We start from the raw sequence: 21838 nt of genomic DNA on the forward strand, positions 1-21838 counted from the left end.
CATGTCTGAGTTTACTCATAGGATGAAGGGAAAACCATACCTCAATAAAATCCCCTTAATCTCTAGGACTGATTAGGAATAATCTGGTTGCATGACCTCTAATTAGCAAGGGGACATAGCAATCTGAGATGTATGGATGAATATTAGAGAATGGAGCTAGAGTGGGGAGAAGCAAGGGTTAGACCAGGGGTAGTCAACCTTTTTATACCTACCACCCACTTTTGTATCTCTGTTAGTAGTAAAATTTTCTAACCGCCCACCAGTTCCACAGTAATAGTGATTTATAAAGTAGGGAAGTAACTTTACTTTATAAAATTTATAAAGCAGAGTTACAGCAAATTAAAGCATATAATAATAATTACTTACCAAGTACTTTATGTCAGATTTTCGCTGTTTGGCAGAATAAGACTTTATAAAACAACTTACTATAGTTAAATCTATCTTTTTATTTATACTTTGGTTGCTCTGCTACCACCCACCATGAAAGCTGGAACACACACTAGTGGGCAATAGGGACCAGGTTGACTCCCACTGGGTTAGACCATACCTACAAGTGGGCAGTGCAAGGACTGACCTCATCCGACTGTCGAATAGTCTTCAGTGCAATCCACACGGTCCCCACCATGGTGTCCCAGATCAGTCCTTTGTTCCATACCTCCACACTTAGACCCAGGTCCAGGCGACTAATCTCACTGAAGGAAAGAAGAAACTCCTTTAAAGAAAGCCAGACAATGTGAAAGAACCAGCTATACTACATCTCTTATTCTGCTAAATCTTGAATACTTTATCACTGGGATGCTGTCATCAGAAAAAATCAAAATGCCCCAGAATGCTGCTGCTATCATTTTTCAGGTTCCTAGAAACCTATATAAGGTATCTATTAAAAAAATGCCTTTGTTGGTCTGTATCCTTCTCCTTTGGAGCTACAATCATGGTTAGATTAAGGCAGTTTCATTAAAAAAAACTGAAGTCAAGCAATGTGGGCATTACCATAGGGCTGCCTGCCTATCCTCTCTACCTTTACACAATAATCTTTTATGGGTTTTTTGGGGTTTTTTTTAATAGTCTTTTATGTTGTATTGTTAACACTAACACAGCCCACAACTTATACCTATGGACTGTATACAGGAAACTTTTAGAAAAAGGCAAGGCTTCTTCACAAGATTTATGAAGAGAAGTCTAAGCAGAAGTAAATAGATCCCTGAGAACATCTAAATTTGATGGAAACATGTGGTCAGAAACAGATGAGGGACACTAGAGTGTGCCAGTTCACACCATGCAGCCCCTGGAGAATCCTTTAGTCCACGGGTAGTCAACCTTTTTATACCTACCACCCACTTTTGTATCTCTTTTAGTAGTAAAATTTTCTAACCGGCCACCGGTTCCACAGTAATGGTGATTTATAAAGTAGGAAAGTAATTTTACTTTATAAAAATTATAAAGCAGAGTTACAGCAAATTAAAGCATATAATAATAATTACTTACCAAGTACTTTATGTCAGATTTTCGCTGTTTGGCAGAATAAATCTTTATAAAACAACTTACTATAGTTAAATCTATCTTTTTATTTATACTTTGGTTGCTCCGCTACCGCCCACCATGAAAGCTGGAATGCCCATTAGTGGGTGGTAGGGACCAGGCTGACTACCACTGCATTAGTCATTATCAGTTAAAGTAGGCACTGTCACTTATTTTGATTTTTTTTTTTTTTTACAGAGACAGAGAGCCAGAGAGAGGGATAGATAGGGACAGACAGACAGGAACGGAGAGAGATGAGAAGCATCAATCATCAGTTTTTTGTTGCGACACCTTAGTTGTTCATTGATTACTTTCTCATATGTGCCTTGACCATGGGGCTACAGCAGACCGAGTAACCCCTTGCTCAAGCCAGCGACCTAGAGTCCAAGCTGGTGAGCCTTGCTCATACCAGATGAACCCACACTCAAGCTGGTGACCTCAGGGTCTCAAACCTGGGTCCTCGGCATCCCAGTCCAACGCTCTATCCACTGCGCCACCGCCTGGTCAGGCGGCACTGTCACTTATTTTAAAAAATGATTATAATAGGATAATGACAAACAATGGTGTTCCTGTAATAATAGCTAGGAAAATTTTGAAAAGAAATCATTCTGGAAGGAACCAGATAAACACTAAGCAAAAGCAATGTCATGTATTGGTGGAATATCAACTTGGAAGAGCTAACTCAAACTTAATTATAATCTTAAGATGAAACAAGCAAACACGTTAACGCTAAAAAAATTCTCGCCCTGGCCGGTTGGCTCAGCGGTAGAGCGTCGGCCTAGCGTGCGGAGGACCCGGGTTCGATTCCCGGCCAGGGCACATAGGAGAAGCGCCCGTTTGCTTCTCCACCCCTCCGCCGCGCTTTCCTCTCTGTCTCTCTCTTCCCCTCCCGCAGCCAAGGCTCCATTGGAGCAAAGATGGCCCGGGCGCTGGGCATGGCTCTGTGGCCTCTGCCTCAGGCGCTAGAATGGCTCTGGTCGCAATATGGCGACGCCCAGGATGGGCAGAGCATCGCCCCCTGGGGGGCAGAGCACCGCCCCTGGTGGGCGTGCCGGGTGGATCCCGGTCGGGCGCATGCGGGAGTCTGTCTGACTGTCTAGCCCCGTTTCCAGCTTCAGAAAAATGAAAAAAAAAAAAAATAAAAAAAAAAAAAAAAATAAAAAAAAAATTCTCTAGAAAGCTCTTACTGAAACACAAGCTTATTTGAGAGGAAATGCAAGAAAGATGAGGAAAGGCCTATTCCAGCATAAAAGGCAGAAAGGTATTATTGTCAGGAAGACAACAGCTGTTTACCACATGTAGTTTCAAGTTAATACTTTAGAGAAAAGCTTGAAAAAAAAAAAAAGCTTGGCTTCCCTGTTGTACTATTATTAAGATAAATGTTCTCAATTTGACAAGTTTGGGATGTTGTATTACATCCATAGAATTCACATCAAGTATGTTGAAAATGAATGAAACAAAGGACATTTTCTCCTTTTACATAAATACAATAGAACATAGAATGTAATAATGAGCTCATTTGTTCATTTACTTAATGTTTCCTGAGCACATACATATGGCCTGGCACTTTGGGGAAGACACACAATATAGGACCCAGTTCCTATCTCTAAAAACTTCCAAGCTATTTGGAGAGCTATGCAAAGTTACAAAGCAGGTAACAAACCAGCCACAAAATTAGAGTGTTCACAGTAGGGAAAACTAAGCGCTCTGTCACACAGTTCCACACAGTCTGATTAATCAATTAGCCTTAGAAAATATATGTAACAACCCACTGAATCTGGAAAATAAAAACTACTTGGGGATACATACATAATAATCACAAGGCAACTCCTAAATAACATCTCAAACCCATGGCTAAAATAAATAGCAAAGGTCTTTAACAGTTTAATCTGGGAAAATAAGAAAGAAAATCTGTTTTTCAGGGAACTCTGGGGAGTAAGATTTAAACAATGAGGATATCTTCTATGAGCCTCTCTTCTCATTTATGTTTTCTTAGCAGGCCCAACTAAGAGAAGTCTGAGAACTCTTTTTATGCCTCATTCCCAGAGCTCTGGGGAAGTTTCTTCTATTGATTAATTCAGTCAACATTCTATGTACATATGTGCATACAAGATTCCATGCCGGGCAAATTTACAATAATAAGTGAACATGCCTTCTTTGCCCTTAAGAAATAAACAATCTACTCCTGGAAATAAGATATAGAAATATTAAAGAAGAATAGTGGAAAATACCAAAATAAACATTAGATAATGCCACATTATCTAATCTAAAGAAAAGGAGAAAGGGAGACATGAGACCAGCAATGGACTTGTCAATGACAAAAGGACAAAGTAAGAGGATAAGGAATAGGAGCAGAAAGGTAGAGAAAGTAGCTAATAAAACCCATGTGTAAAAAGGAAGAGGGAAAAATTAACATAGAATCTCAAGGTGGGAAACAGGAAAAAAAATTCACACACCATAACAGGGTTGAAAGGGATAGTGCTGTAAAAAATTAGAAAATAAACATTCAAGAATAAAGCTAGCAATACTGATGAAAGGCTGCAAACTATCACTATGTTTCACTTGCTGGGAACAGTTATAATTCTACATGATTATTACAGTCAACAGGAATTTGGAAGAAAGTAGGATTGCTAGGTTTACACAGTAGTCAGAACTGTGTTATAGCTAACATAGTGGTACAGGAAGAGACTTGAATAAACTGTTTAGAACTGACATTGCACATTACATGTGTAATGAAAGAAACAAGTGGCCTGACCTGTGGTGGCACAGTGAATAAAGTGTCAACCAGGAATGCTGAGGTCACCAGTTTGAAACCCTGGGCTTGCACATATGGGAGTTGATGCTTCCTGTTCCTCCCCGCACCCCTTCTCTCTTTCACTCTCTCTCCTTCCTAACAATGAATAAAGTATTTTAAATAAATAAATAAAACAGGGATCAAAGATGGCAGTGGAGTAGGTGGATGTTACACTCACCTCTTACCAGTACCAAACTGGAATTACAAATAAAATATAGAGCAATCAACTGGGCCAACGCTCTATCCACTGAGCTACCGACCAGGGCCTCAGTTGCATTTTTATACACCAATAATGAATAATCAGAAAAGGAAACTAAGAAAATAATTCCATTCCCAAATGCATCAAAAAGAATTAAATACCTAGGATTAATTTTTTTTTTTTTGTATTTTTCCGAAGCTGGAAACGGGGAGAGACAGTCAGACAGACTCCCGCATGCACCCGACCGGGATCCACCCAGCACGCCCACCAGGGGGCGACACTCTGCCCACCAGGGGGCAATGCTCTGCCCCTCTGGGGGGTCGCTCTGTTGCGACCAGAGCCACTCTAGCGCCTGGGGCAGAGGCCAAGGAGCCATCCCAGCGCCGGGCCATCCTTGCTCCAAGGGAGCCTCGCCGCGGGAGGGGAAGAGAGAGACAGAGAGGAAGGAGAGGGGGAGGGGTGGAGGGGTGGAGAAGCAGATGGGCGCTTCTCCTGTGTGCCCTGGCCGGGAATCGAACCCGGGACCCCTTGCACGCCAGGCCGACGCTCTACCACCGAGCCAACCGGCCAGGGCCATCCTAGGATTAAATTCAACCAAGGATATAAAAGACCTTTCCTTGGAAAATTATAAGAAACTGAAGAACAGCCTGACCAGGCGATGGCACAATGGTTAGAGCATCACACTGGGAAGCAGAGGACCCAAGTTTGAAACCCCAAGGTCGCTGGCTTGAGCGCTGGCTCACCAGCTTGAGTATGGGGTCACTGGCTTGAGCATGGGATCATAGACATGGCACCATGGTCACTGGCTTGAGCCCAAAGGTTGATGGCTTGAAGCACAAGGTCGCTGGCTTGAGCCCAAGGTTGCTGGTTTGAGCAAGGGGTCACTCGCTCTGCTGTAGCTCCTCTGTCAAGGCACATATGAGAAAGCAATCAATGCAATCAATGAACAACTAAGGAGCGGCAACAAAAAATTGATGCTTCTCATCTCTCTCCCTTCCTGTCTGTCTGTCCCTCTCGCTGACTCTCTGTCTGTCATACACACACCAAAAAAAGAAAAAAGAAAGAAAGAAAGAAACTGAAGAACATACAAATAAGTGGAAGCACATACCATGCTCATGGATAGGAAGAATTAACATCATTAATATACCCATACTACCCAAAGTAATCTATAGATTCAACACAATTCCTATCAAAATACCAATGGCATATTTCACAGAACTCAAATATTCCAAAACTTATATGGAACCACAGAAGACCCCAAATAAACACAGCAGGCTTGAGAAAGAACAAAGTTGGAGAAATCACGCTACCTACTCTTTTTCTTTTCTTTTTTTTTTTTTTAGTGACAGAGACAGAGAGAGACAGAGAAAGGAACAGAGAGAGACAGAAAGACAGGAAGGGAGAAAGATGTGAAGCACCAACTCCCCACTGCAGCACCTTCATTGTTCATTGATTGCTTTCCCATATGTGCTTTGACCAGGGGGGCTACAGCAGACCAAGTGACCCCTTGCTCAAACCAGCGATCCTGGGCTCAAGCTGGTGAGCCTTGCTCAAATCAGATAAGCCCACGCCCAGGCTGGCAACCTCGAGGTTTCGAACCTGGGTCCTCCATAACCCTGTCCGACACTCTATCCACTGTGCCCCCACCTGGCCAGGCTCTACTCTCAAACTATACTACAAGGCCATAGTAATCAAAACAGCATGATACTGGCATAAAAACAGACATATAGATTAACAGAACAGAATAAAGAGCCTAGAAATAAACCCATACCTTATGATCAATTAATATTTGATAAAGGAGGCAAGAACATGCAATAATAAGAACATGCCATTCAATAAATAGTACATTAAAAAAGTTGAAATTCGTGCGGAGGACCCGGGTTCGATTCCCGGCCAGGGCACACAGGAGAAGCGCCCATTTGCTTCTCCACCCCTCCGCCGCGCTTTCCTCTCTGTCTCTCTCTTCCCCTCCCGCAGCCAAGGCTCCATTGGAGCAAAGATGGCCCGGGCGCTGGGGATGGCTCCTCGGCCTCTGCCCCAGGCGCTAGAGTGGCTCTGGTCCCAATATGGCGACGCCCAGGATGGGCAGAGCATCGCCCCCTGGTGGGCAGAGCGCCGCCCCATGGTGGGCGTGCCGGGTGGATCCCGGTCGGGCGCATGCGGGAGTCTGTCTGACTGTCTCTCCCTGTTTCCAGCTTCAGAAAAATGAAAATAAAAATAAATAAAAAAAAAAAAAAAAAAAAAAAAAAAAAAAAAAAAAAAAAAAAAAAAAAAAGTTGAAATTAGACCACCTTCTACAGCCAGGGGTCCCCAAACTTTTTACACAGGGGGCCAGTTCACTGTCCCTCAGACCGCTGGAGAGCAGCCACATACAGTGCTCCTCTCACTGACCACCAATGAAAGAGGTGCCCCTTCCGGAAGTGCAGCGGGGGCCCGGATAAATGGCCTTAGGGGGCTGCATGCGGCCCACGGGCCGTAGTTTGGGGACGCCTGTATCTACACCATACACAAGAATAAACTCAAAATGGATTACAGACTTAAATATTAGACTCAAAACCATAAAACTTCTAGAAGCAAAAACATAAGCAGTAAAATCTCGAACATTTCTCGTAGCAATAGTTTTTTCTGATATAACTCCTTTGGCAAAGGGAAACAGAAGAAAAAATAAACAAATGGGACTATAGCAAACTAAAAAGTTTTTGCACAGCAAAGGAAAACATCAGCAAATAAAAAGACAACCCACCGAACAGGAGAACATAATTACCAATGATACATCTGATAAGGGGATTAATATCCAAAATTTATAAGGAACTTATAAAAACACCAAAAAAGAATAAACAATTCTGTAACTCGGTAGTTGTCAAAAGAATGCTTAACATATGCTAATACATTAAAATGTTTTAAAATATGACATTTTATAAATCTTAGACAAACACAAAATCCTGGGCCTATAATCATTTAATCCAATGTGATTACCTTAAGAAAACATCAAATAGTGTAGGTATGCTGCTGCTGCAAAGTACTTACAACATAAAATCTTGTTCCCAAGAAGGCTGATCACCACGAACTGCTACAGTTGTGCTCTTCACATTCTGCACTTTCAGGGTCACATATGTGTTGAATTTATCTTTGGAAAAATGCAAAATGAAAATGAAAATGTAATACTTAGTGCTCGGATTGTTACCAATCTCACAATGTCTTTGGAATTAAATAAGATCCAAATTAAAGCATTATATGTAGAAGAAAAAAAATGAAAATAAACATTGTTCAAAGTAGCATACTTCTAAAGCATCGAAGAGTTGCAAAAAATATATAAAACACATACTACCTTCAAAAGCATAATCTATAACAGTATTTTGCAAATTTAAGAAATATGTTTGACCCAGGAGACACACATATACACATATAAACTAAAACAAAAGATTCATAAAATACAGGATGTGATACACTGGTATTACCGATTCTATTTTATTTGATCTATTAAAATGTTAATCATAACCAACTAAATTGATTTTATAGCCCACATGCAATTTGAAAAAGAAAACTAATATAACTTATCTGGTAGGAAAGATATGTAACTTTAAATATCAAAAGAAAAAGAGAGAAGGAGAAAGAAAGAAAAAAAGTGATCAAGGATTACAGAAGGGAAAAGGCTTAATTAACTCCAGCTGTTGAAAGGGATAAGAGGCTCTGGCCATTTGGCTCAGTGGATAGAGCATCAGCCCAGCCTATGGACACCCACCCATATTGATTCCTGGTCAGGGCACACAGGAGAAGCAACAATCTGCTTCTCTTCCCCTCCCTCTTCCCCTTCTCTCCCTCTTCGCCTCCCACAACTAGTGGCTCATTTGGTTCGAGGGTCAACCCTGGGCACTAAAAATAGCTCAGTTGATTCAAGCATCAGCCCTAGACTGGGGTTGCTGGGTGGGTCCTGGTTGGGGCTCATGCAGGAGTCTGTCTCACTATCTCCCTTCCTCTCACTTAAAAAGGGGGGGGGGGGCCCTGGCCAGTTGGCTCAGCGGTAGAGCGTCGGCCTGGCGTGCGGGGGACCCGGGTTCGATTCCCGGCCGGGGCACATAGGAGAAGCGCCCATTTGCTTCTCCACCCCCCCTCCTTCCTCTCTGTCTCTCTCTTCCCCTCCCGCAGGCAAGGCTCCATTGGAGCAAAGATGGCCCGGGCGCTGGGGATGGCTCCTTGGCCTCTGCCCCAGGCGCTAGAGTGGCTCTGGTCACGGCAGAGCAACGCCCTGGAGGGGCAGAGCATCGCCCCCTGGTGGGCAGAGCGTCCGCCCCTGGTGGGCGTGCCAGGTGGATCCCGGTCGGGCGCATGCGGGAGTCTGTCTGACTGTCTCTCCCCGTTTCCAGCTTCAGAAAAATACACACACCAAAAAAAAAGTAAAAAAAGGGGGGGGGGGAGAAGGGGAAAGAAGAAAGAAAGAAAGAAGGGAGGGAGGGAGGGAGGGAGGGAGGGAAACAAACAAAGAGATAAGAATTCAGGATAAACCCTCATAAAAGACATGAATTTCAAGCTTGATCTATTCAGTTATCAGAAATGATATCACAGAGTTGGGAAAAGCAAATTCTCTAACCTGACAGTGTAAGTTGAGTACTAAACAAGGATAGGTGACCTGGAACTCAAATCTCAGAGATCTGACCTACTACTTAACGCAGCACATTCTATATTTACTCTACCACTCTAACATCAGCCACGATGAGGGGCACTGAATTGCAAGTTCACTTTTATATGTAACAAATTAATCATAATTTTGTAAAATAAAAATGAACAATTTTTTTGACTCATCAAACTGGAAAGATTGCTTTAAATGATTACTTATTGTTAGAAAAGTGAGAAAATGGGCCCTGCCATGCACTTCTAGCAGAAGGTAAATCTTTCTCTTAAATATCACTAAAAATTGCCTGACCAGGTGGTCAGTGGTGCACTGAATAGAGCCTCGGACTGGGATGCAGAGGACCCAGGTTCGAGACCCCGAGGTTGCCAGATTAAGCGCAGGCTCATCTGGTTTGAGCAAAGCTCACCAGTTTGAACCCAAGATCGCTGGTTCGAGCAAGGAGTTACTCAGTCTGCTGAAAGCCCACGGTCAAGGCACCTATGAGAAAGCAATCAATGAACAACTAAGGTGTCGCAACATGCAACGAAAAACTGATGATTGATGCTTCTCATCTCTCGCCGTTCTTGTCTGTCTGTCCCTATGTATCCCTCTCTCTGCCTCTCTCTCTGTCTCTGTAAAAAAAAAAAGAACTATCACTAAAAATTATGTAATTTTGCCTGGCCTGCACTGGTGCAGTGGATAAAGCATTGACCTGGATGCTGAGGTCACTGATTTGAAGCCCTGACCTTGCCCAGTCAAGGCACATATGACGAGTAAGCAGTAAATAACTGAAGTGAAGCAATTATGAGTTGATACTTCTCATATCATATGATTTTTTATTCCACTCTCTATATCCCACCATGGCTGATTAGACCAAGGGCAGACACCACTCAAGAACAGCATCAACTCATTGTTTCATTTAGTTGTGCATTCATTGATTACTTCTCATGTGTGCCCTGACCAGGGGGAAACTGAACCAGCAATCTCAACGTGCCAGGAAGACACTTTTCCACTAAGCCATAAATCAGGGCCAGGCTTCTTTAATGTTTTACAACAGCAATATCTTTTTCCCCAGCTTTCCTGGGGTATAATTTACAATTTAAGAATGCATATTTTAAGGTATACAACCTGATGATTTCATATATGTATACATTGTAAAATAATCACCACAATCATGCAAATTAACATATTCATTATCACCTCATATAGTTCCATTTTGAGGGAGGGTGTATGTGTGCTGAGAACACATAAGATTGACCCTCTTAGAAAATCATAAGTATACAATACTTGTTTACTATACATATATTGTTGTACATTAGATCTCCAGAAATTACTCATCTTACATATCTGAAATTTTATATCCCCTTTACCAATATCTCCCCATACTGACTTTTTAATTAATAATTTAATGAGTTTAGTGGATTTAATTAACTTAATAAAATCAATTTTTTAAAAGATTGCTTTTAAATCACATCAAGTATGAAAGGACACAATAATTAAAGTCTGGTCTTACCTGGTGAACCCTGGAATTTGGCTCTTTTAACTGCAAGAGGGAAAAAAAAGCATCATGAAATATTTTCACAAATTATTGAACCAACACATTCTGCATACCTACTAGGCCAAGGTTAGAGTTAAGTATAGATTTTTTATTTTATTTTAGCAAGGGGGAGGAAGGAAGAGGGAGAGGGAAACAAGGAGGGAGATGAGAAGCATCAGCTTGTAGTTGTGGCATGTTAGTTGTTCATTGATTGCTTCTCATATGTGCCTTGACTGGGAGACTCCAGCAGAGCCCGTGGCCCCTTGCTTAAGCCAGCAACCTTGGGCTCAAACCAGCAACCTTGGCCTTCAAGCCAGTGACCATGGGATCGTGTCGATGATCCCACGCTCAAGCTGGCTACCCCGCAGCTCAAGCTGGTGAGTCTGCACTCAAGCCAGATGAGTCCACAGTCAAGCCAGCAACCTCAGGGTTTTGAGGCCGAGATTCAGCATCCCGGGTCAACACTCTATACACTGCACTACCACCGGTCAGGCAAGAGTTAGGAATACTGTAGACTTTTAAGTCTCAATCTTGAGAAGCTAGGACTTCTGATCAAAGCTTAAAGGCAAAGAGTTAAAAGTTAATCAATCTCGCCTGACCAGGCGGTGGCACAGTGGATAGAGCGTTGGACTGAGATGCGGAGGACCCAGGTTCAAGAACCCGAGGTCACCAGCTTGAGCGCGGGCTCATCTGGTTTGAGCAAAGCTCACCAGCTTGAACCCAAGGTCGCTGACTCGAGCAAGGGGTTACTCAGTCTGCTGAAGGCCCACGGTCAAGGCACATATGAAAAAGCAATCAATGAACAACTAAGGTGTCACAATGAAAAACTGATGATTGATGCTTCTCATCTCTCTCCATTCCTGTCTGTCTGTCCCTATCTATCCCTCTCTGACTCTCTCCGTCTCTGTAAAAATAAATAAATAAATAAAAGTTAATCAATGTCATCTCATACTCAACACAGAACTGTATCTTACAGCCTCCTGACAAGGAAGTAGAGGGAACTAACTTACCTCTATGGCAAGAACCAATTTCAATTCATTTATCTTTTTAAGGGTTGTCACATATGTCCTTATTTAAAACCTATCATAGCCTGACCAGGTGGTGGCGCAGTGGATAGAGCCTCAGACTGGGACACAGAGGATCCAGGTTCAAAACCCTAAGGTCGAGGGCTTGAGCACAGGCTCATCTGGTTTGAGCAAGGCTCACCAGCTTGAGCCCAAGGTTGGTGGCTTGAGCGAGTAGTCACTCACTCGGTCTGCTGTAGTCCCCCCCCATCACAGCACAGATGAAAAAGCAATCAATAAACAACTAAGGTGCTGCAACAAAGAACTGATGCTTCTCATCTCTCTCCCTTCCTGTCTGTCTGTCCCCATCTGTCCTTCTCTCTCTCTGTCACAAAAATAATAAATAATAATAATAAATATTAAAACCTATCACAGAAATTTCCTCCATCCATTCATGCCCAAAGAAGAACCTAACAGGTGAGATCTAGATAATAGGTTTCAAGAAAAATAAGAAGTAACTTCTTTCTGGGAATAAGCTGATCAAGAGGACCTCCTGTCCAAGAGCTTCATTTCCAAAACATTAGTGGAGAACTGCACAAGAAAAAAAATGCCACATTAGGGACTAAAACATGGCAATCCTAGGAAAGGTCAAAGACTACACATGAAGGAAACTGCTAAATACCAGAAAGCACCAAATATTTCTATCAATGAAGATTAGAACTATGTGCCAAGGAGTGGGGGGGGGGGGGGGGGGGGGGGGGACAAAAGGAAATCCCAATACATAATGCCTAAAAAGATATTTGAGGGTAGAGATCTGCCATTCTCCTTGTCATGCATTATAACTGAAAGCTTCACCTTAGTTTACATCCAACTTCTGCTTAGTATTTCCAAAAGATGGGTGATTCAGAACCTTTCACAAGGTCCTCTTCATTTCAGGCAGCACTTAGTGCTAAAAGCTATTTCTTCTTATTGAATCAAAATATGTCTCCCATGGGAATGCCCTTTGTAGTCTCATGTCAATTCCTCTTCCCAATTATTTTTCACTAATTTCATTTAATTCAAGACTTACTGTAAAGTTATAGTAATCAAAACTGGCTCTAGCATACAAATAAACATAGATCAATGGAATAAAATAGAAATATATATAATATGTAAAATATATTACCTCACAACATATGTAAAACTTAAAATGAATCATGACTAAAACTAAATGTAAGAGCTAAAACTAAAAAACATCTAGAAGAAAACATAGAAGAAAATGTTAGTGACTTTAGGCAATGACTTCTTAAATTAGATACAAAAAGCCTTAAGTCTAAAAAGAAAAAAAAAGTGTTCCTCAAAAGGCACTGTTAAAAAGGCAAGCCACAGACTGGGAAGAAATATTTGCAAAGCATATCTGATAAGACTGATAAAAGACAATAAGGAAAGCAATCTACAGCTGAAAACTGAGCACTGAGGGGAGCTAAGGCATTTCCCAAGGTGTGTAGTCAGAAACTGAAATTTGCTTGGGTTGTGTGCAGAAGGTCGGAGCAAGGGAGTAGAGAACTGGGGTGTAAGCAAGGGTGTCTGGAGTGCGTCCAGAGTCAAGTATGTGCTGGGTCAGTAGACAGAGATCTGCGTGTGTAGCCCACCAGGGTGAGTAGCACTGCAGGCCCAGTATCAAACACTGAATAATGAATGGCTATGCAGATACAGTCTGAAGCAAATGCAGATAACTTCAGGGGAGGAAGAGAGCTTTGTCCCACAACCTATTTCATGACTACAGCAATGTGGCTTAAATGCCAATGTTGTGAAAAAATTAGAAGAAGCTGGACTCTATACTGTGGAGGCTGTTGTCTTTGCACTAAAGGAGCTAATAAATATTAAGGGAATTAGTGAAGTCAAAGCTGATAAAATTCTGACTGAGGTAGCTAAATTAGTTCCAATGGGTTTCACCACTGCAAATTAGTTCCAACAAAGTTGATCAGAGATCATACTGATTACAGCTGGCTCTAAAAAACTCAACAAACTATTTCAAGGAGGAATTGAGACTGGATCCATCACAGAGATGTTTGGAGAATTCCAAACTGGGAAGACCCAGATCCGTCATACATTCTATGTAAAATGCCAGCTTCCCAATGACCAAGGTGTAGGTGAAGGAAAGGCCATGTACATTGACACAGAGGGTACCTTTAGACCAGAATGGCTGCTAGCAGTGGCTGAGAGATAGGGCTTCTCTGACAGTGATGTCAATAATGTAGCATATGCTCATGGGTTCAACACCAACCATCAAACCCAGTTACTTTATCAAGCATCAGGTATGACGGTAAAGTTCAGTTAAGGCACTACTAATTGTAGACAGTGCCACTGCCATCTACAGAACAGACTATTCTGGTCGAGATGAACTTTCAGCCAGGCAGATGCATTTGGCCAGGTTTCTGCGGATGCTTCTGCTACTTGCTGATGAGGTTGGTATTAAAGTGGTAACCATCAACCAGGTGGTAGCTCCACATTTGCTGCAGATTCTAAAGAACCAATTGGAGGAAGTAACATTGCTCATGCCTCAACCACACTGTATCTGAGAAAAGGAAGAGGGGAAACCAAAATCTGCAAAATCTATGACCCACCCTGTCTTCCTGAAGCTGAAGCTACCTCTGTTTGCTATCAATGCAGATGGAGTGGGAGATGCCAAAGACTGAACCATTGGTTTTTTGATAAATCTAAGTGCTTCAGGCCTAATGGAGAAGACTGCTCCGTGGGGTTCTTTGGAGGCCTCTTCATGTTGTGACTGCCAAAAAAAAGGCTTCCAGAAAAACAACTATTGTATCAGCTTTTCTGGTGATGTAAACAGAAAACAGGTCAGTAGTTACAAATTGATCGGAAATGTTTATTCCTTCTCTAGAGAGTGTTTTTTTTTTTGTTTTGTTTTGTTCTTTGTTTTTTTGTATTTTTCTGAAGCTGGAAACGGGGAGGCAGTCAGACAGACTCCCGCAAGCGCCCGACCGGGATCCACCCGGCACGCCCACCTAGAGAGTGTTTTAATTGCTATGTGAATTCTTTGGTTTTAGGGGAGAAGGGTGGTATATGGAATACCTTTGACATAGTGTCTTGAGTGACTCGGGACTAACAGCTGTACAATCTTGTGTCTCCAAGAGAACTAAAGCTGGGAAGGATTGACTCTTCTCTCACTGTCTGAATAACATTGAAAAAAAAGTCTGAGCTATGTGGCAAAGGGAATGGGTCCCCTCACAGATTCTTTTCCTCTGTCAATCAGACAGAGGTTTTTAAGTTTAAATGCCTGAATTATCTTATGTAAGAATTTGTTTTTAATTAAGAAGTACTGAGCAGACCTGCTGGGCTACCAGTCTTTTACCATCTACTTGCTTGGGTTTTTTTTATTTTTGTCCTGTTTTTGTTTTTTACTGCTAAAAGCAACTCAATACAAGTCTGGAATTTTAAGCATTTCAGAGGCTTAAGTAAGTAGATTCACTGTGGGATTGTGAATAAAGTAGTTATTTGTAGTGACTGCTGTTTACAGGATTTATTCTGGTAAAAACTATTTCAAGATAGGGCATTTATATCTCTTTGACATTGGGTAGGGGTGATCAGTCTCTATTGCTTTAAAACTGAAAATTTTAAAGGGAAGTCCTACATTAAGATGATTGAGTATACTGTTCTTCCAGCTAATAGACTACTACAAGATGGATATACCATGGCAAAAAAAAACAAAAAAAAAAAAAAAGACTGTATGAAGAAATCCCAAAACTCAATATTAAAAAAACAAAGAACCTACTTTTAAAATTGGACAAAAGATGCTCAATATCATTAGTTATCAGGGAAATGTTCATTAAAACCATAAGATACTACTATATACCCACTAGATTTAAAATTTAAAAATCTGACAAGTGTTAGGATGTGGGAGCAATTAGAACTCTGACACTGCTGGTGAGAATGCAAAATGGTACAACCACTTTGGGAAGGAGCTTGGCAGTTTCTTACAAAAGTTAAACATACAGCCTGACCAGGCAGTGGCAGGATAGAGCGTCAGACTGAGACTTGAAGGACCCAGGTTCGAAACCCCGAGGTCGCCAGCTTGAGCACGGGCTCATCTGGTGTGAGCAAGGCTCACCAGCTTGAGCAAGGGATCACTCGGTCTGCTGTAGCCCCCCAGTCAAGGCACATATGAGAAAGCAATCAATAAACAACTAAGGTGCCGCAATGAAGAATTGGTGCTTCTCATCTCTCTCCCTTCCTGTCTGTCTGTCTGTCCCTATCTGTCCCTCTCTTTGACTCTGTCTCTGTCACACACAAAAAAAGTTATACAGTCATGTTCAAGCAATCAGCATTCTAAGTATTTAGCCCAGATATATGAAAACTTACATCCATACAAATAGTTGCAGATAAAGTTCATAATAGCCAAAACCTAAAACGAACTCAAATGTCTTATCAACTGGTAAATGGACACACAAACTGTGGCATATTTGTACAAGGAAATACAACTCAGCAATACAAAGAAAAGAATTACTGATACAAACAACAAAAATGAATCTAAGAAGAAAATTTTGTTTAGTGAAAGAAGCTAGACACAAGACTATGAATTGTGTGATTCCATTTACATGGTGTGCTAGGAAAAGCAAAACCATAATAGAAAGTACAGAAGTACCAAAAAAAACATAAGGAAACTTTTAGGGGTGATAGACTTATTCTTTCTCAATTGTGGTGATGTTGACATGGCTACATTTATTGGTCAAAATTCAAAAACTATATTGAAAATTGATGACTATTATTATCATATGTAAATTACACCTTAATACAACTAAAGAAAAAAACCTCCTTCCCTCAATCCCATATCTAGGAATACATATAGATTCCACAGGTGCAAAAAGAAGTATACATCAGCTAATGAATTGAAGCATATTTATAATAGCAAAAGATTAGAAAATTGATTATATGTTAAATTATCTAAATGTGACAAGCAAAGCTTTAGACTTTTCAGAAGAAAATATAAAGGAATAAATGTAAAATGGATAAATGGATGGAAAGATAGACACCTACTTTAGATTAAAATATTTAAAATCTTTAGACATATATTTAGAATAAAAATCAGGAAAGGAAAAACTATACACACAATCCATGCAATTGATTATATATTGGGAGAAAAGGGCTTCAACTTTATCATAATACATTTTTAAAATCTGTACTAATGGGACATAATATTAATATATGTAAAATCTAAGTGGTAGTACATAAGTAAACAATATGTTATTTTCTATACTTTTTTCTTTTTAAAAACTTTTATTGGTGCAGATGACATAATCATATATGTTGAGCAGATGACATGACCTCTAGAAAATCCAAGAAAGTCAATCAAAAACTCCTGCAATGGCCTGACCAGGTGGTGGTGCAGTGGATACAGCATCGGACTGGGATGCGGAAGGACCCAGGTTCGAGACCCCGAGGTCGCCAGCTTGAGCACGGGCTCATCTGGCTTGAGCAAAAAGCTCACCAGCTTGGACCCAAGGTCGCTGGCTCCAGCAAGAGGTTACTCGGTCTGCTGAAGGCCCGCAGTCAAGGCACATATGAGAAAGCAATTAATGAACAACTAAGAAGTCACAACGCGCAACGAAAAACTAATGATTGATGCTTCTCATCTCTCTCCATTCCTGTCTGTCTGTCCCTGTCTATCTCTGCCTCTGTAAAAAAAAAAAAAAAAAAAAAAAAAAACCTCCTGCAATGACTAAGCAATTATAGCATGGTTGCAAGATACAAGTTTAGGGTACAAAAGTCAATCACTTTCCTATATACCAGCAATAAGCAAATGAAATTTGAAAAACATATTACCATTTAATTTAGTACCTCCCCAAAATGAAATACTTAGGTATAAATCTAACACTCTATGAGGAAAACTACAAAACTATGATGAAAGATATCAAAAAAGAGCTAAACAGATATTCCATGTTCATGGATAGGAACACTCAATATTGTCAAGATACCAGTTCTTCCCAATTTGACCTATAGATTAATGCAATCCTAATCAAAACCTCAGCATGTTATTTTGTGAATATGAACAAATCAAATCTAAAGTTTATATGGAGAGTCAAAAGATCAAGAAGAGCCAACTCAAAATTAAAGGAGAACAAAGTTGGAAGACTGACACTACCTGACTTCAAGACTCACCATAAAACTAGTAATAATCAGCCTGATGAGGTGGTGGATCAGTGGATAGAGCATCAGCCTGAGACACTGAGGACCCAGGTTCAAAACCCCAAGGTCACCAGCATGAGCGCGGGCTCATCTGACTTAAGCACAGGCTCACTAGCTTGAACATGGGGTTGACGGCTTGAGAGTGGGATCATGGCAGAGGTGGATTTAACAGTGGGCGCGCTAGGTATGCGCCCTGGGCCCCAACTTCTGAAGGGCCCTATAAAACCCCAACTTTATACTTTTTCCTAATGACATCAAGTTTGGTTTCATATGAGCAATTTTAACATTAATAGTACATAATGTTTTTTATTTATTTAAAAATATGGTTAACATGTATTTTTATTTTCCCTCTCTTTTTTTTAAGGGGCCCAATATTTTCTCCTGCGCCCTGGGCCTCAACTGACCTTAATATGTCTCTAGATCATAGACATGACCCCACCATTGCTGGCTTGAGCCCAAGGTCACTGGCTCTGCTGAAGCCCCCCAGTTAAATCACATATAAGAAAGCAATCAACGAACAACTAAGGTACTGCAACTATGAGCTGATGCTTCTCATGTCTCTCCCTTCCTATCTGTCTCTCTGTCCCTCTCTCATGTGCACACATGCAAATAATAATAATAATAATAAAAACAATATGGTATTAATGAAAGAATAGACCAGTGGTAGTCAACCTGGTCCCTACCACCCACTAGTGGGCGTTCCAGCTTTCATGGTGGGTGGTAACGGAGCAACCAAAGTATAAATAAAAAGATAGATTTAACTATAGTAAGTTGTTTTATAAAGATTTATTCTGCCAAACAGTGAAAATTTGACATCAAGTACTTGGTAAGTAATTATTATTATATGCTTTAACTTACTATAACTCTGCTTTATAAATTTTATAAAGTAAAGTTACTTCCCTACTTTATAAATCACCATTACTGTGGAACCAGTGGGCAGATAGAAAATTTTACTACTAACAGAGATACAAAAGTGGGCGGTAGGTATAAAAAGGTTGACTACTCCTGGAATAAACAAATAGATCAATGAAACAGAACTGACAGCCGAGAAATAGACCCACATAAACACATTCAACTGACCTTTGACAAAGGAGAAAAGGCAATGCAATGGAGCAACTATAGTCTTTTCAACAAACAACACTGGAACAAATGGACATCTATACATAAAATAATGAATCCAGACACAGATTTTCATAAAAATTAACTCAATATGGATCATAGACCTAAAAACAAAATGCAAAACTATAAAACCGAATTTTTTTTTTTTTTTTACAGAGACAGAGAGAGTCAGAGAGAGGGATAGATAGGGACAGACAGACAGGAATGGAGAGAGATGAGAAGCATCAATCATCAGTTTTTCATTGTGACATCTTAGTTGTTCATTGATTGCTTTCTCATATGTGCCTTGACCGTGGGCCTTCAGTAGACCGAGTAACCCCTTGCTCGAGCCAGAGACCTTGGGTCCAAGCTGGTGAGCTTTGCTCAAACCAGATAAGCCCGTTCTCAAGCTGGCGACCTCGGGGTCTCAAACCTGGGTCCTCCACATCCCAGTCCAATGCTCTATCCACTGCGCCACCGCCTGGTCAGGCAAAACCGAATTTAACATAGGAGAAAACCTAGATGACCTTGAGTGTGGTGATGACCTTTTATTTTTTTTTTTAATTATTTTTTGTATTTTTCCAAAGTTAGAAGCGGGGAGGCAGTCAGACTCCCGCATGTGCCCAACCAGAATCCATCCGGCATGCCCACCAGGGGGCGATGCTCTGCCCATCTGGGGCATTGCTCCATTGCGGCCAGAGCCATTCTAGCACCTGAGGTGGAGGCCACGGAGCCGTCCTCAGCTCCCAAGCCAACTTTGCTACAGTGGAGCCTTGGCTGCAGGAGGGGAAGAGAGAGATAGAGAGGAAAGAGAAGGGGAAGGGTGGAGAAGCTGATGGGTGCTTCTCCTGTGTGCCCTGGCCGGGGATTGAACCTGGGACCTTCCGCATGCCGGGCCAATGCTCCACTGCTGAGCCAACTGGCCAGGGCCGGTGATGACCTTTTAGATATAACAATACCAAAGGCATAATCTGTGAAAGAAATAACTGATTAGCTGGACTTCATTAAAATTAAAATTTTTGCTGCCCTGGCCAGATAGCTCAGTTGGTTGGAGCATCGTCCAAAAGTGCAGAGGTTGCCAGTTAGATCCTTGGTCAGGGCACATACAGGAACAACTTGATGTTCCTGTCTCTTTCTCTCTCCTTCCTATCTCGCTGAAATCAATAAATAAAGACTTTAAAAAATTAAAAAACTTCTGCTCTTTGGAATACCATGTCAAAAGAATGAGAAGACAAGCCAAAGACTGAGAGAAGATATTTGTAAGAGACACATCTGATAAAGGACTGTTATCCAAAATATACAAAGAACTCTTTTTTCTTTTTTTTTTTTACAGGGACAGAGAGAGAATTAGAGAGAGGGATAGATAGGAACAGACAGACAGGAATGGAGAGAGATGAGAAGCATCAATCATCAGTTTTTCGTTGCAACACCTTAGTTGTTCATTGATTGCTTTCTCATATGTGCCTTGACCGGGGGCCTTCAGCAGACCGAGTAACCCCTTGCTGGAGCCAACAACCTTGGGTCCAAGCCGGTGAGCTTTTTGCTCAAGCCAGATGAGCCCGCGCTCAAGCTGGCAACCTCGGGGTCTCGAACCTGGGTCCTTCCGCATCCCAGTCCGACGCTCTATCCACTGCGCCACCGCCTGGTCAGGCTACAAAGAACTCTTAAAATTCACCAGTAAGAAAACACACAACCTGATTTTAAAATGGGCAAAAGGCCTTAACAGACATCTCACCAAAGAAGATATACAGATGGCAACTAAGCATATGAAATGATGTTCAACATCATGCCATTAGAAAATTACAAAATAAAACAAATATCTATTAAATGGTATTAAGCAAGAAAGAAAGTGCCAAAAAACTGAACTGAATGAATGAGATGGTTATTTGTCCTTTGGACTCACTAGTATCAAAACACCCTTTCTCTTCTAAAGGAATCATGAAAGAGATGGGAAGCAAGACCCTACAACCCATTGCAAAAGCCAGACACAGGAGACCTAGGTGCAGCAGTCACATGCTCCCAACTTGAGTCTTGAGGGAGTGAAACAGAGATGCAGGGTTGGTTAGAGAAAGCTGCAGAGAAGTGGGGATTCCAGAACAACAGTATGCATCCTGCAGGGTTACGAGTACCACAATGGACCATTCCTGTCAATGTTGTTAAGGTTATATATATGTCTATTTCCATTTTAATCTCAATTTAACCAAAAAAAGAAAAAATTCAAGCTCAGAGAGGTTCTCTGACTGGGTCAGATTAACAATCAGTTGGCAACATCAATGGAGCTAGAAAAAAAATCATGTCTTCTGACCCTAAATCTAGTTCTTTTCATTTCACCAGAATGCTGCAACAGAAGCAAGAGGAGGAGAAAGAAAGAAAAAACATAGCCCTTACCCTAAAGAAGAAAAGAGGAAAAAAAGAACACAAGCACACAGAGCAAACAGCTAATCACATAAATCACTGTGAGCCCAGAAACCAAAATGAAATGTTGAGGTAAAGATGTGCCACAGAGAAAGAGATGAGTGAGGCTGGGATAATAAGACTCACTCACAAGAAGTCACAAGAAGACTTCCTCACATAGAAATAAAACTGGAACTAAGACATGGGTAAAATATAGATAAGCAAAGAGAAGAGGCAGAAAAAACAGCATGAAAAAAAGATACAGCTGTATTTCAGCCCAATAAAAAGTAAAGCCCATTAGGCCTGCAAAATCTCTAAATTTGACTATGAGGTACTTAGGGCTAGTCAAGGTTAAAACAAGGGAATTGTACCACCCTAAATACAGAGCTCTTCTTATTTAATTTCTTCAAGAATAAATCTTTCTAAATCTTCTCCTTTGGAAAGACAGCAAAATGGGGGAGAAAGCCTGACCTGTGATGGCACAGAGGATAAAGTGTCACTC

The 21838-nt window shown here is 41.2% G+C and overlaps 1 protein-coding gene and 1 pseudogene across 10 annotated transcripts in view; one reads left to right on the forward strand and one right to left on the reverse strand.

Annotated features, from left to right (window-relative positions):
* Nucleotides 1-21838, reverse strand: part of UNC13B (unc-13 homolog B) — a 296554-nt gene that overhangs the window by 200989 nt on the left and 73727 nt on the right. For all 10 annotated transcript variants that reach the window (XM_066367732.1, XM_066367730.1, XM_066367733.1 and 7 more), the window contains exons 2-4: nt 10634-10663; nt 7539-7638; nt 575-692 (exon numbers count right to left, since the gene is read on the reverse strand). In XM_066367732.1, the coding sequence (XP_066223829.1) occupies nt 575-692; nt 7539-7638; nt 10634-10663 (248 nt within the window). The remainder of the gene's footprint in view (nt 1-574; nt 693-7538; nt 7639-10633; nt 10664-21838) is intronic.
* On the forward strand, nt 13339-14339 carry LOC136392974 (DNA repair protein RAD51 homolog 1 pseudogene; annotated as a pseudogene).

This window comes from Saccopteryx leptura, chromosome 2 (assembly GCF_036850995.1).
Source record: "Saccopteryx leptura isolate mSacLep1 chromosome 2, mSacLep1_pri_phased_curated, whole genome shotgun sequence".
NCBI classification, from domain to species: domain Eukaryota; kingdom Metazoa; phylum Chordata; class Mammalia; order Chiroptera; family Emballonuridae; genus Saccopteryx; species Saccopteryx leptura.